Consider the following 15,480-nt stretch of genomic DNA (forward strand, 5'->3'; position numbering starts at 1 on the left):
TGCAGCAGTGAATTAAATGCTTCATTGATTGTTCTTTTCCATCTGACCAGTGATCTGTGTGATGGGACATGTGCCTGGACTCTTCCCTTTTTTCAGTTCTCTTTTTCTGTCTTCCTGTAATACTTCTCTCCTGGATATTTTAAAGGAAAAAATAAATTACATTCATAAATTTGAAAATTTTGAATTCCATAAGCTTTTTTCCTCCTACTGAGTCTTGAGATAGTTTTGTGACTATATTGGAGATTTACGACATAGCAGATCTTTCAAAATTCATAATCTATTTCCAATCAATCAAATTCTTATTTACTTTCATTTTTTTAGTCATTTACTTCTAAGAAGCAAAATTATGTTGATAATTATTACAAAAGTATCATTATCATAGATAAAAACGTGTACCCTAATCTTTTAATATATAAGCTAAAGACCAAGACCAAAAGGGGGAAATTTAATTTAATTTAATTTAATTTTATTTTTGGTTTTTTGAGACAGGGTTTCCATGTATAGCCCTGGCTGTCCTGTACTTTACCAGGCTGACCTTGAACTCAGAAATCTGCCTGCTTCTGCCTCCCAAGTGCTGGGATTAAAGGCGTGCGCCACCACTGCCCGGCTGGAAATTTCTTGATCCTAAGGAATCATGACTAATACACAGAATAATTCAGAACACAATACATGGAGCTCAACTTTTAACTTTATTTATACTAGTTAACTATCCACAGTTGTCTTCCATTTGTTAATTACTTAAAGTGATTTTATATACCTAGATATCTATGTCATTCAATCCAGTAGCTTTGAGTTCCAAGGCCACTTTTCAATATTTGTTGTGTGATACTGGGGCTGGAACTCCAGACCACATTTCTGCATTGTCAGGTTTCCTGTTGGACTCTATAGCTCCGGAGTTTGCAGGGCTTGAGTAGGGGAGGAGATATTCTGCTGGTGTTGTTTGCTCCAGTATCACCATAGCAACACCTCTTTACTTCAGCAGCAACAGCTGAATCTAGTTTGTACTTGTTCTAATATTTATGGACCAACTTTATCATAGCCTTTAAATGTCTCTAGCACCAGGCAGTTGGCATTGATCCCTCTGCTAAAAATCTAACCTTAGTCCCACAATGTCTCTTCTGGGAAACCACAGACTTTAGCAGTAGATAAAAGAAAGGTCCTATTCTAAGTGGTCAGCACTTCATGTCCTTGAGACCTCCTCTTATGTATTTTTTAAAAATGGTTATAACTGTGGATCTCTGTTTTTGCAGTTGCTCTCGGGTGATTCTTGAAAGTTTGTGGTGTTTTGAGGCTTATTTAAATTAACTTGCAATAGGTGAACTTGCTGTTCCCAACTTTCTACACAAGTTACAGCTAAGCTGAACAACAAATTAAGTCAAAATTAATAGGCTCTTTTTAGTTTTGTTTATTCTTACCATTATTCAAGAATTACAAAGGAAGGAAGAGGGGGGCAGCAAAAAGAAACTGAAGGCATTTTCTTTAAAACTGGAACAAATCAAATGTGCCCACCTTGTCACCATCCTAGTTACTAAAGTGCTGGAAGCCTTATCTCCCTCAATAAGACACGTGAAGGCAATAGAGAAGATACAAAGAAGGAGGCAAAGTATCCTTGTTTGTAGATATGATTCTATACACAAAAGACCCTGAAGAGTCCACAAGAAATATCCCACACCTGATTAACACATTCAGAAAAGTAGCAGGATTCAAATATAACACTGAAAAAAATACATAGCCTTTCTGTACACAAATACCAAGAAAAAAAATCAGGGAAACAATTAAGTTTACCATAGCCTTTAAAAGTCATGGAAAAAATCAAAGGCAGCAAAAGACTTATACAATAAAAGCTTTAAGACACTGAAAAAGGACATGAAAGATTATACCAGGAGATAGATGGAAGGAGCGCCCATGCTCATGGATTGGCAGGATTAATACTATAAAAACAGCCATCCTAAAAAAAGCAATTTAGAGATTTAATGCAATTCCTACCAAAATTCAAAGGCAACCCTTTACAGAAAAAAAACTTGAATGTTATATAAAAATACCAAAGACAACAATCAAAACCTTAAACAGTGAAAGATGACTGGAGGGACTGCCATCCCAGACTTCAAGTTGTACTCAGGATATACTTAAAGGACTCTATATCGTATTTCTTGGTTTGCTTTCTACTGGCATGATAAAACATTTTGACCAAAAGCAACTTGAGAAGGAAAGGGTTTATGTATCCTTGCAGACTAAAGTCCTTTATGAAGGGAGTTAAGTGCACAAACTCATAGTAGGAGCCTGAAGGCAGGAACTAAAGTAGAGGCCATGGATGGATGCTGCTTACTAGCTTGGTTCTATGGTTTGCTCAGCCTGGTTCCTTACACAATCCTAGATCACCCACCCAGGGGGTGAAACCATTTCCAGCAAGCTAGATCCTTTCACACCAATCACTGGTCAGGAAAATGACCTAGACATTTGCTACAATTAGATATATGTGTTTTCTCAATAGATATCTGTCTTCCCAGAAAACTCCAGCCAATGACAAGTTGACAAATATTCAACCAAGTCACTGGACCCCATGTCATGGTATGCATTGATAAAACATTATTCTTAATCCACAACCTTCCCTTTTTGTTTATCCCAAGATCTCACATTAATATCAACGTCACAATATAAGACATGATATAACTTTTGAAGTTGCACAGTGGTTAAAAGTTCAGTCTCTTTAAAATACCCAAAGTCTCCATAAAGTTCCAAAGTTTGGGCTCCTTTAAAATCACAGACAAGTTACATAGTTCTTATTCCAAGAGGGAAGAACCAGGGACAGTCGCAATAAATCAAAGCAAAACCAAAGCTTAACAGTGGAAATTAAATCCTGTAGCTCAAGGTCTCACATCTGGAATTGACTCAGATCTTAGCCTGGGCAGCTCAGTTTCACTGGTTATGCCATCTACAGAATACATAGTCACTAACTCTAATAATAATAATAATAATAATAATAATAATAATATACGTATATATTATTATATATATATGACTATTAACATAACCAAAGATCTCAACCACGTACTAAAACACAATCCAAATTTTAAAAGGGAAAAGACAAGGAAAGAAATCTCTCAAAAAGAGGCACACTGATAGCCAAAATATTTGTAAAAATTATTACAATCATTAATTATTAGGAAAATACACATAGAAATCACAGTGAGATTTTACTTCTCTGAGGATACAATGGTAATATAAAAAAAGACAGAGGATGGCACATGTTAATAGGAATGTGGGGGAAATGGAAATCTTTTATAACATTGCTGCAGATACACAGCAGAACAGCCATTGCAGAAAACAGAGTGGTTGTTTCCTATGAAGTAAAGGCTAAAACTGCCACCTAACCCAGAAACTACACTACTGGCTCTGTATGCCAAGTAAATGAAATAATCATGTTGAAAACAGGTACGGGGACTCCCCATATTTATTACAGCAATATTCGCAATAGCTGAGAGACAGACTCAAAGCACCCATCAGCAGATGATGAGCGACAGAAGAAAAAGTGACATTTGAACAGAATGGAATGGTGGGTTTTTATTTTTATTGTAAAAAAAAAAATTCTGACATTTGCAGCAATGTGGATAAAATCACAAAACTTTATGTTAAGTGAAATGAGACAGACATTGAACAAACACTGAGTAATTCACAAACAGGAAATAATTCAGAAGTTGATATCTAAGAAATAAAAGGCAGAACATCAGTTATTACAGAGTGGGAAGTGGAGAGGGAAAGAGATGAGGAGGGGCTGATAGTCACATTTACATAGGAACGTTATACTGTTCTGTTTCATAATAGGGTAGCTATAGCTAACAATAATGTGCTACATATTACTAAATAGCTCAAGTGAGGGATTCTGAATATTCCTGCCAGAAAAAATAAATATTTGCGATAGATTTGCTAATTACACTGATTTGGTAATTCAGTATATACATCCACTCAAGCCTTATACCACAACAAATACTTAAAATGAGTACAGATCAATTATAAATAAAATTTAAGGGCAGAATCTCCACCCCCTACAAAACAGAACTTATCATCTCATTAAGGAAATTAAAAACCATTCATCCAAACAGAGCATGTCTGTGTAAGAGAAGAGGAGAGGAAAGGAGGAGACGTGTGAGACAGTGAGTCAACGCAGCCTGTGACGTAGGGTGGTTCTCAACAGATGTAACTGGAGATGAAACTGGAGAGCCGGAGAAACCAGAGAGAACCGGAAAATAAGGAAAGCTCTTCCTAAACTGAGAGTCACCGTGGCAGCCTTGAATGGGTGTCCTCATTCCACATGCAGAATAAAGGGGGCAGCATCACCCGGACTCTCGTTTCTCTTAAAGGAGGCAAGGAGCTCTTTCTTCCTTTTCTTCTATTTCTTTCCCGGGAGTTTTCTGTATAGGTCAGGTTTCTGTGAACCTCATTCTTTAATCCATACTCCCCCCAACCCCAATCATAATTCTTATAACCTGGCCTCTACAGTACTGTGATTACTAAATATGCTATGACAACTAGCAACAAACAAACCCACTAATTATGAACAATTATGCCACATCCATTTATTATATACAGTCACTGGTCTCTGTTTCAGAAAGCTGTGAATACGAGTTTTCCTGTTCAGTCCTCACCACAGCCCAGTGAGGTAGTCAGGAAGCATCCAGTTCCAGAACACAGATCTCCTTAATAGCGGCAGGGCTGGTATCCACATCCATGTTCTCTGTATCCTAATCCAGGATGCCTTCCACTTTGAGATTAACGGAGCTCAGGAAGGTAAGCGAAGCAGCCTTTCTGCTTACAACAGACTGTTCTTTGCTAAACACAGTTCGTTTAGACTTGAGAGCTCTTGCCTGTGCCCAGGGAGTAAACACACCCAAGTCTGGGTTCAAATCCGCATCAGAGTTATAAAGAAGACACAAGAACATCTTGAACAAGGGTTGCTGCTTGATTCTCACTGGATGAGGTTGAATATTCTAACTTCGAAGCAGCAAAGTCCAAGAGAGGGGGAAGCTGTTCAGAGGATCTTGTCATCTAACAATTTATTGATTCCTTCGCAAATCCTCTTGAGATTGGGCCTGCAGTTTCCATGCGGACCATAGAGAGTGGAAAGGAATTCCACATCAGCAAAGTGGTTGAAGACATGGTCTATGCGTCCATGGGTTCTGGGTGTCAAGTGTCGCTGTACCAGTTCATGTACCAGGTCCTTGCACTCATGCAGAAGCTTAGAGAGCACATTCGTATCAAAGGTATACTCTACTTCGTAGAAGCTAACCATGGTCATCGCAGTCTGGTTTAGTTTCTTCCGAAGTTTCTCCACAATTATAACCTCCTCTGGACTGAACTGTTTGTTCCGGTAGAGAATACCAATTTTGATTGCCACCTTGATAGCATCCTTCATGATCTTGTGGGCCTCCTTCTTGTTGTGGGTGTGTACTTCTGTGACTTTGTACAGCTCATCAAAGATCTCACTGCTGGTGTCATCAATCAGCATGTTGGCCACAGTTTTGCTGGCTATCTTGCTCAGGATCTTCTTCTGGGCTTGAAGGGCGAGATTCTTGGAACTAAACACATGAGGACCTATGGTAAAGAGATACAAGCAGGAACATGAGAACTGTTGCTTTTTGTTTTTTAGTTTTTGTTTCTGTTTTTTTCAAATAAAATACATTAAGTTGAACTTATATTCTCAGAGCAAAACCTCATGCCTATATCCACAACTACCCTAACTAAACTGTACCCCAGATCTTCCCAAGTGTCACCATACCCTAGTCACCAATGTTTTTTATTAACTTTAAATTCTATCTATCTATCTATCTATCTATCTATCTATCTATCTATCTATCTATCTATCTATCTATCTATTTATCTATTTACTTATTCATGCTGTGTACATGTGTGGGTGTGTCTGTTGTGGTCACATGTGTGTTTGTGGGAGTCAACTCTCTCCTTCTCCCATGTGGATTCAAAGAATTAAACTCAGTTCATCAGGCTTGGTAAACACCTTTATAATAACTGCTTCACTCTTAGCAGCACTCACCACTGGTCTTGACAGTATAAGGAAAGACTGTTTGGGGAAACGGACACCAATAACAATGCCAAACCGCCATCTGTTCTACCCCCTTCACATATGCCTGCTCATCCTGAGAACTTTAAATGGCACGCAGGCTCATCCCTCTGTGGTAGTGTCTTCCTCTCAGCCAGACCAAATCGTATCATTTTAGACCTACTCCATGCATATGGCTTCTCCGACTTGACTACTTACCCAAAATTTCCCTATAGCTGTGGGTTCCATGGAAACAATTCAGTTTTGCAACTTATACAAGAGAATTATTGCACAGTGACCAGAATGTAGTTAATCTCATTTTCAGAGACATAGGGGCAGTTGATCATGAAACTACTTTTTTAAGCCGAGTTTCAGGACCTATATTTTGTTGAGTCTAAGATATATTATTTTCACTTTCAAGATCTTAGAAATTTTGTTATGTTACAGATGCCAGGCAGCTGTTGTATTGTGGTTGTCATTACCTGTATGTACAACAATTTACACAATAGATATAAAAAAAAATGGAGAAAAAGTCAAAACAACTCTGTTAAGAAATGTTACTAACAACTGTTTACTTGTTCATTATTTATTTACTTATTTAATTGTTTATTTCTATTTTTGATATAGGAGTCTCATGGGAATGTGGACTTAGCTCAATGGGAGAGTACTTCCTTAGCAAGCACAAGGCTCTGGGCATGGTTCACAGTGACACACACACACACACACACACACACACACACACACAGAGACACAGGGTCTCACTGTGTAGCCCAGGCTGGTCTGAAACTTCTTATGTAGTATATGCTAGACTTGAACTTAAGATCCACCTGCCTCTGTCACCAAAGAGTTGGGATTTCAGATGTGTATCACTATGCCCTGGTCACTACAGTTCTTGAGGGCATAAAATGGTACTGTGTTGAAAATAGTAATATCAACAAATGGCAAATCAAACATGCTTTGTAGGACTAGCACACTGAATGAATCTTAGGAAAACCATAGTCAATTTATTTTGTTCTTATACACATTGTGAATAAAGGAAAGCATATGTGGTTTTTGTTTTTTAGTTCTACAACACTATGTCTACATAAGCTTATCTTGAATTTGTTGAAATACTCTACAAAGTCTACAAATGGTCTGTGTAGTCCAGGCTGGCTTTGATCTTCGATACTGATATGCCTACCTCTTTGGTACTGGGATTATAGGAATGGGCCATTATACTAGGCTCACCCACAGAATTTTAATTTCATATTGGTTGTTAATGCTTAAAGACTCTTGAGTAACCCATCATAATTATGCCAACTAAAGAGTACAGGTAAACTGAAAAGATTCTTGTGACAATAACCCCCCCCCCCAAGGATCGATAATTTTTTTTTCTTTTAGCAGACATAATGCTCATACCAAGACTAGCCTGGGCTGGATATTTATTAATCTTTAAAATATAAAAGTTTTACTAGAAACACATCTCTAAATGGCTTGTGGAATAGTAGGTTAAGGTACTTTGATTAAAAGACATATCATCAATGTGAATTTCAGATTGGCATTTTGTCTGGGAAGGCTCTCCATCCCAGAGCTACAGATTCCTCTAAAGTTCTCCCTAGGAGGAAACACCATGACTGAACAGTGGAAAGAAGGAAGAGTACCATGCCTTGGCTTCATATAGTTTCCCAGGTGAAAGAATTTGTGTAAAGTCTGCACAGAGAGGGTGTGTAGAAAGAGAATTTGTATCTGGAAGTCTGTTCCTTCAAAACTCTCGCATGTTTGTGCTGAGGAGGAGGAGGAGGGGCAACGCTTGAGACCAGCTGTTAAGCTTCAAAATAAGATAAGAAAACAGGCTTAGCCATGGCTCAGCAGTTAACAGCATGGCATGACTGCCCTTGCAGAGGACCTGAGTTCAGTTTCCAGGACCCATACCAGGCAGCTTACAACTGTGTAACTCTGTCTCCAGAAGATGGTGTCTTCTAGCCCTGTGGGCACCTGTTCTCATGTGCATATATACACACACGCAGACAGATAGATGGACAGACGGACAGACAACTTAACATAAATCTGGTTTTTTTTTTTGGTTTAGACAAAAAAAGTGTTCCTTGTGAAGAAAAAGAAGTCCCTTAATTAAATAAATTTGAAGAACACAGGCTATTACACAGAATGAAATGGTTTATTTTCTGTGAGGCTTAATAAATACATTAAGGTGATCTATCAATTCCAAGAGAAGGAGAGAGTTGACAGAAAAAATGCCTGATCCCACCATGATTGGAACCAATGCTATCTTACATGACAAACAAATGTATTAAGTTAAGGGTCTTGAAGGAGAGGGATTATATTGTTCTATCCACAGGCCCATGAAATGACATGTTGTTGAAAGGGAAAGGTGTGAGTGGAAGGGAGCAAGAGAAAACGAGTGTGAGAATAGAAGGTGGGGTTTTGTGTGTGACATGTCTGCTAGCTTTGCAGACAGAGGATGAGGGCGTGTGAGCCAAGGACTCTGGGTGGTCTGTGGAAGCTAAAAATGCAAGATTCTTCCCTATGCCACCCAAAATCCCCATACACTTACTTCAGATTTTTGAGTTCCAGAAACGAGAAGACAAACTAATAGTGACTTAAGCCTCTACATTTACGGTGAACTGTTACGGTGGCGGTAAGTTAATTTAGGTGGGTAGGATGAGATCTTCCACTTTTATCATGATACCAAGCTCCTAGGTGGTTTCCCTGATGTTTCTGACCATCTCCCTGAATAGAAATTACTTATCTGCAAACACACAAGATTTATAAACTTCTACTCTCAGAACTCAGGAGGGTTGGAATATGAACATCTACAAAGACTTAAAGACTGAGTCTTGAGCAGAAGAACCTGAATGTATGGACCATCCAAACCACCAGGAAACCTTTAAAGAAAAAAACAAAACAAAACAAAACAAAAAAATCCCACATCACCAAGTAGATTCCCACATGACCACAGATTTAGGCATTCTATGAATGTGCCCCAACACAAATGTCACATATAATCTATCCTATTAAATGTTTTGTTAAAGAAGGCTCTTGATGGTCCACCACATCAGGTATTGTCAAGGCTTTAAGAAGTTCTAAGGCAAGGATGACCCTACAGTTTTGTTTAGTTACCCAGCCACAGACTTACTAGGCAGGCACACACACAAACACACACAAATACATATACATATAAATGTGTAAAACACATTCTGTGGTATGCATTATTGGAAGCAGTGGACAGGATTAATAGAAGTAAAATCAAGACAACCTGATCAACAGAACATTTTTACAGAGATCCATGGGGGAGGGGATACACAATGTTAGTAATGATTTAAGGGAGCTTGGACCCGAGGGTGTGGTTATATTCAGAGATATTTTTGCACATGAAAATCCTGGGCTTTTCCTATCCACACTTCTGTACTAGCAGTCTATAGAGGAACCATGTTTGTAACATACCAGGAAGAGACTGTAGGCTTGAAGGAAGAACATGAGTTAAATTTGGGAACCAATGTCAGTGGTAATTTGATTTGAAAAGCACCCTTCACTGTGGCTAGTGGGAAACACCAAAATAACCAGAGCAGATGTTGGTACTTTAGTTTTTATTCCCATATACAAGCCTTCAGAAAGTGCTTTGGTTGGGGGTATTTCTCTAGGATTTCTGACTCTAGTCTGACAGTGGGAATCAAGTAGTTTAGAGAGAGAACACCAAAGATCTAAGTGGATGCCTCAGTGCATGGAAAAGGCCTGGGGTCACAATGAGTGGCTGTTTTAAAATTAGTGTCCAGCCAGCACACAAGTTATGCTTCCATATTTCTAGAAAATACGAAGCTCTCCCAGATGGCAAAATGTCATGCTTATAGTGACGGACAGCAGGAACGTCTTACCAAGCTTGGTGAGTGGGCAGGAAAGAGGCAGAGGAACCTTGTGGGAATAAGGTAATAAACTTCATCAGAGCCAAAGCAGACTACCGTTATAAAAGGTTTCAGACACTGAGCTGTCACCAGAGCCCAGGAAAGAGCCTCACCAGGATGTGGGGGTATAAGGGCCAGAGCACAGCTCTTCTGCCCTCCTCCTCACAGGACTCTGGTTCTCTACCTTTGTTGCTTCCCTAAAAGGTGTGTGGAATACTTGCATATTAAGTACAGAGAGACATATGTTTGCAACAGAGAATTATTCACACCAGCAAGCAATCAGCATGGCTTCACTTCCATTGACAGTTTAAGATGACAACAGGAAAGAGAATTATCTACAAGATGTTAAGTAGAAGTTAGAAGTAGGCATGGTACCCAGATGGAAGCAATGGATGTTGTTTATGAGACCATCTGTGAAGGCCGGGAATCACATGTGCAAGGAAAGTGGTAAGGCCAAGGCCACAGAGAAGTAAGACTCAGGCTGAGGAAGTGAGAAGATCTCATGGTTTTTGGCTGCCAGTCACTTGTCTCAGTCCAAGGAATAGAGAACTCAAGGCATTCCAAGCAGGACAGGCTCACAAACAACTCTGAACTTTAACTTCCTCCACAGTGAGTTCAAAAAGTGTTGGTCTGTGAGACACAAAACCAAAGACTGGGGACTATGTTCTTTGTATGCAAGCACATATGAGCAGAGAAAAGATGGCAGAGTCAGTGGTCAACGACTGCCCTCCTCTTGGCAAGATCTCTTCCACAGACATATTTTTAAGGTAAAAGCAATGATCTAGCATGATCTAATAAGAAATTAGCCATAAAGCCAGGCATGATGGTACACACCAACAGTTTTAGCTCTGGGAGGCTGAGGCAGTTGGATTGCTGTGAGCTTGAGGTAAGCCTAAACTACAGATACTGAGATACTAGCATATCTTAACAGTGAAAAGTGCTCATACAAATTTCAAAAATTAATAAAATTATGTATGAAATACAGATTGTATTTCAATGTTGTCACTTGCTTTCAGATATTTCCAAAAGGCAATGGCAAACCATGGTAATTAGGTAGACAGTTGCATAGATTTTGGGTTTGGTCTTGTCGTTTGGGTGATGAGAGAGAGATAAGCAACCACTTCTATTGCTTTGCAGGGAGAGAAAAGTTAAAGATGTAGGAGGACATTGAAATGTCACCAGCTGAAACCAGAAAAACCAGTGTAGGAAGAAGATGGACTCAGCCCGAGGGACAGGTGCTTGTGGGCATTGTCGCAAAGATGGAGATAAAGTCAAACTGGCTTAGGTAACAGGGCATCTCAAATCTCACTTATCTCACCCCGAGCTCCCCGTGTTTCCCATACGTCCCCTGTTGTTGTTTTCTAACAAGAATGAGAACATGGACTTCCTGTAACAGACCGTTAGCCACCCTGAAGGATAAGCTGGCTTTCTTCAGAATGCAGATATTTGTCCTGCTAAAGAATATTCTCCCTGGAGTCATGCTGGATCCATCTTGGGATTCCCTATCTCTTTTGTAGTCTACCACCTAATGCCCTGTAATCACCAATCTAGAGAATGGGTGTTTTAAAGGCTATGCAAGGGAGGAAAGGCAGATCTGAGCGATGCAGAGTGGGGTGAAGGGCAACATAAGAAAAGACTAAATTATGAGGCTGTAGTCTCAGAGCAAGGAGTGCTGTGTCAGCATCTTCTACCTCCTTTGTCCTATAGCCTGTGCTCTGGCTTTCAACTGGCACGCAGGGGTCCCTGAAATCTCAGCTGCTATACAGGTGCCCCCGAAATCTCAGCTGGCACGCAGGGGTCCCTGAAATCTCAGCTGCTATACAGGTGCCCCCGAAATCTCAGCTGGCACACAGGGGCCCCTGAAATCTCGGCTGCCGTGCAGTGGCCCCTGAAATCTCATCTGTAGCTCCTCTTACAAGCTTGTGAGCAGGCAGAGTTTGGATTTGCTCGCGGTGGCTGCTAGGTAGGTCCTGGAAGTTAGTCAACCCAAACACAGGGGGAGCGTTCGTGAGCCAGGGAGATGTCTCACCTATGTTAACCATCCAGGGTGCCGAGGATGTAAGCACAAAAGCCACAAGAGTAAAAGCATGAAAGCAGATCCAGACTGCTGCAGAGCCGGATTCCAAATCATCGCATCAGAAAAGCAGTATTTTAGGACGGTCACTATGAAGACCAAAGTTTTTCATCCTCTTTTTAGGAGGGGTTGTTTTGTTTTGCTTCCCCCATATCGTTTTAGGTGAAATGAGGAGATTTTGCCAGAGTCAGCTGCTCAACTTTTCAGCTTATTACCTTGTCTTTTCTAACCCACCCCAGCCAACCATCAACCTACACTGCACAACCTGTAACTCAGCCCACGATTCTGAACCTGAGGCCAAGTGGACCATGCATTTGATCCTTGCAGACCGGGAAGAGAAGGCCTGTGTGCTCCAGCTCATAGATTAAGAAACTGAGGCTCCGTGGATGTCAGCAGTTCACTCAGAGATGCAGGGCTAGTCAGTAGCAGAGCTCCAGAGCCCAGTTCACAAGATTCCAGACAGAGCCTGCATTCTTTGTCTTTGCACATCTTCCTTCAGGAAGTCGCCTCAGTTCCTGAGAGGTTGTTTGAATAAGAAGGGCCCCCATAGGCTCATAGGGTTGGATGTTTGATCCCCAGTAAGTGTTGTGGGGAAAGATTAGGAGGTGTAGCTTCATTGAGGGAGATCACTGGGGAATGCCTTTAAGGTTTCAACCCCCATGCTATTCCCAGTCAGTCTCTGACCATCTCTGTCTCTGTTTCTGCCTCCTATGTCTGTCTGTCTCTGTCTCTGTCTCTGTCTCTGTCTCTGTCTCTGTCTCTGTCTCTGTCTCTGTCTCTGTCTCTCTTTCCCTCTCCCTGCCTGCTGCCAGGGTAAAAATCGGAGCTCTCAGCTCCTAGCCTCTGTCAGTCCATTACAAGCAAATCTCCAGTTAAATGCCTTCTTTTGAAGGTGGTTTTGGTCATGGTGTCTCTTCACAGACATAGAAGAGTAACTACAAAAGCTCCTTAATGATAGGGACTTTTACTTATATGAAACATTAAAGGGACCTCAATTTAAATCTCCATCGAGCTAGGGAAGTTAATACTTGTCATTTAACACACTAAAAAACAAAACAAAATATAAACCAAAAACCTAGCATTATGACCGAATAATACCTCATTTGCCAGAAGTTGAGGGTAGATAATAGATACAGTTTTTGGTTTGGGACAGAATTGTGTCTGTTTGAAACAATTACATAGATTTTTTTTTCTTATTGATTTTTATAGCTAGCACTGATAGATCCGCATTCGATCACTTTCCTTTGCCAGAACTATCTGAAGCAGATAAATTGCCACGTCTCTATAGAGACCGAATCACATCTAACTTGACAGGTTAGTTCTGATGACCCGAGAGAGATTTTTATACCACAGAAGAGCGTCCATCAGGAAAGCCAGCATCTACTTAAATAATTATTTTAAACGAAGCCTAGTCAATCCCCATCTTTGCATGGTGTTTCTTTAAATGGCAGGTTATCATCAGGTATAATAACAAAAGAATTCCCTATGAAGTAGTCTTGATCACTGACGTACTTTCTGCATTTAACTGACCATATTCCTGCAGCAGCTCTATGATGCACACAACGGCAGCAGCATTTTACACTCAAGTAAAACAAGGGGAGAGAGAGAGAGAGAGAGAGAGAGAGAGAGAGAGAGAGAGAGAGAGAGAGAGAGAGAGAGAGGTTCTGCAGCCCACTCCATCATCCTGTGCTTCACCCCAAACCAAATACACAGTATTTCAATACATTCTAAACTTCCATGCATGAGTGACAAACCAATTAGTTTAAATGTCCTTTTGAATTACTGCCCATTTTAAAATGAAGATTGATTGGTTTTGTCTCCCTCAGAAGAATTGCTTTTTTATAAACTGGGGCTGGAGAGATGGTTCTATGGTTAAGAGTTCTTACTGCTCTATCATGAGGGCCAGAGTTCAGATCTTCTCTCCTTTATCAGGTGCTCAGAAATGCCTGTAACTCCAGGTCCAGTGGGCCAGACACCCTCTTCTGGCATCAATGGGCACATGCACACGTTTCTACAGACAAACACACACACACACACACACACACACACACACACACACACACTACAACAAATCTTTAAGCCAATAAAGCCATATAGATAAAATGGAAGGAAATATATCACTTATATGGCCAATACCCAGAGACAATTTCTTTTAAAATTATTTTTAAATGTATTGTTATTGTGTGTATATGATGTGTAGGTGTGGGTATGTACATGCGCCAAAGCCTACATATGAAGGTTAGAGAACAACTCTCTGTAGTTTGTCCTCTGTGCCACTGTTACATGAGTTCTGGGGACTTAACGTGGGTCACTGGACTGTGAGCAAGCACTTTACCTGGCAAGCAATATGGCCACCCAGGAGCAGTTCTTAATATTTTGCCCTCCGAGACAGAGGGAGGTGAGGTTCTCTTTGTTCAACTTCTCTCCTGCTTCTCTCTTCTCAAATCTAATTGACTTTAGATGTTTGATCTCTGGTTTTTATAGATAAATGCTTTTAAACTTTTCATAAAAGGTGCCACATAAACCCTTCAGAAACATTTCATTTGACATCACGCTTTCAAGATTTACCTAGTATGAACGTGTCTGCATCATTCTCATTGCTGGACATTTAAATTCATTACACTCCCTGCGGACACACAGCAGTCTGCCAGATTCTACATCTAGAACATGCCTGCCAAGTCCTGGCAGAAGTGCTGCCAACTGGTCTCCAAGGAGACTGCACCAATTTTTCACTCCCAGCAGTAGTGAGTTCCTGGGGTTAAGCTTGCTCATCAATAGCCCACTTTTAAATTTTTCTGTCCATCTGAATTGGACAAAAATGGTATCTTAACATGCATTGCTTTCAGCCAACGCTTTACCTTTCTCTCATGACAGCATACAGAAGGTTTACACATTTACACTTTAACAGGCATTGGCCAATAATTCTCTTGAGTTTTTTAAATCTGATTTAAAAAAATTCTTTCCTGTCATGCCATAATATTTCATATATTTTTTAGAATGTTAAGATTTTCTTTTCACATTTAGATCTTCCACCCATCTGAAAAATATACATGAATATTATATGAGGTTTGAATTACTTTTCTCCACACAATTTATTTTTTTTGGTTAAATAGCACATCTTTTCTACTACTGGACTCTCAGACCTCTTTGGTTTTGATTTTTTTCCATATCAACCTTCCACATTTAATGGATACAGTTCTGAATTTTTTAGTGTATTCTTTAGTCTCTTTGTCTATTTCAATAACAATACCACATCTTAATTGCTAATGCAGTGGGTAAATTTTCCCCTTTATTCCGCTTAGAAACTCTCTTGACTATTCTTTTCCTCTCTGGCATGAACTTTCAAATTATTTGCTCAAATGCATAAAGTCTATTAGAACTAATAACAGAAGTCAGCAAGCTAAGTCTCTTGGTGATAAATACAGAAAAACCCAGTCATTAACAGCCATTTAGTAACT

The 15,480-nt window shown here is 40.0% G+C and overlaps 1 protein-coding gene across 1 annotated transcript in view; it reads right to left on the minus strand.

The window, feature by feature from the left end:
• Positions 1–1,397: 1,397 nt before the first annotated feature.
• Tnfaip8l3 (TNF alpha induced protein 8 like 3) overlaps positions 1,398–15,480 on the minus strand; it is a 43,859-nt gene continuing 29,776 nt past the window's right edge. The window contains exon 2 of the mRNA XM_021173262.1: positions 1,398–5,589. Coding sequence (XP_021028921.1) covers positions 5,027–5,589 — 563 coding nt within the window. The 3' untranslated portion in view covers positions 1,398–5,026. The remainder of the gene's footprint in view (positions 5,590–15,480) is intronic.

This window comes from Mus caroli, chromosome 9 (genome assembly GCF_900094665.2).
Source record: "Mus caroli chromosome 9, CAROLI_EIJ_v1.1, whole genome shotgun sequence".
Classification (NCBI taxonomy): Eukaryota; Metazoa; Chordata; class Mammalia; order Rodentia; family Muridae; genus Mus; species Mus caroli.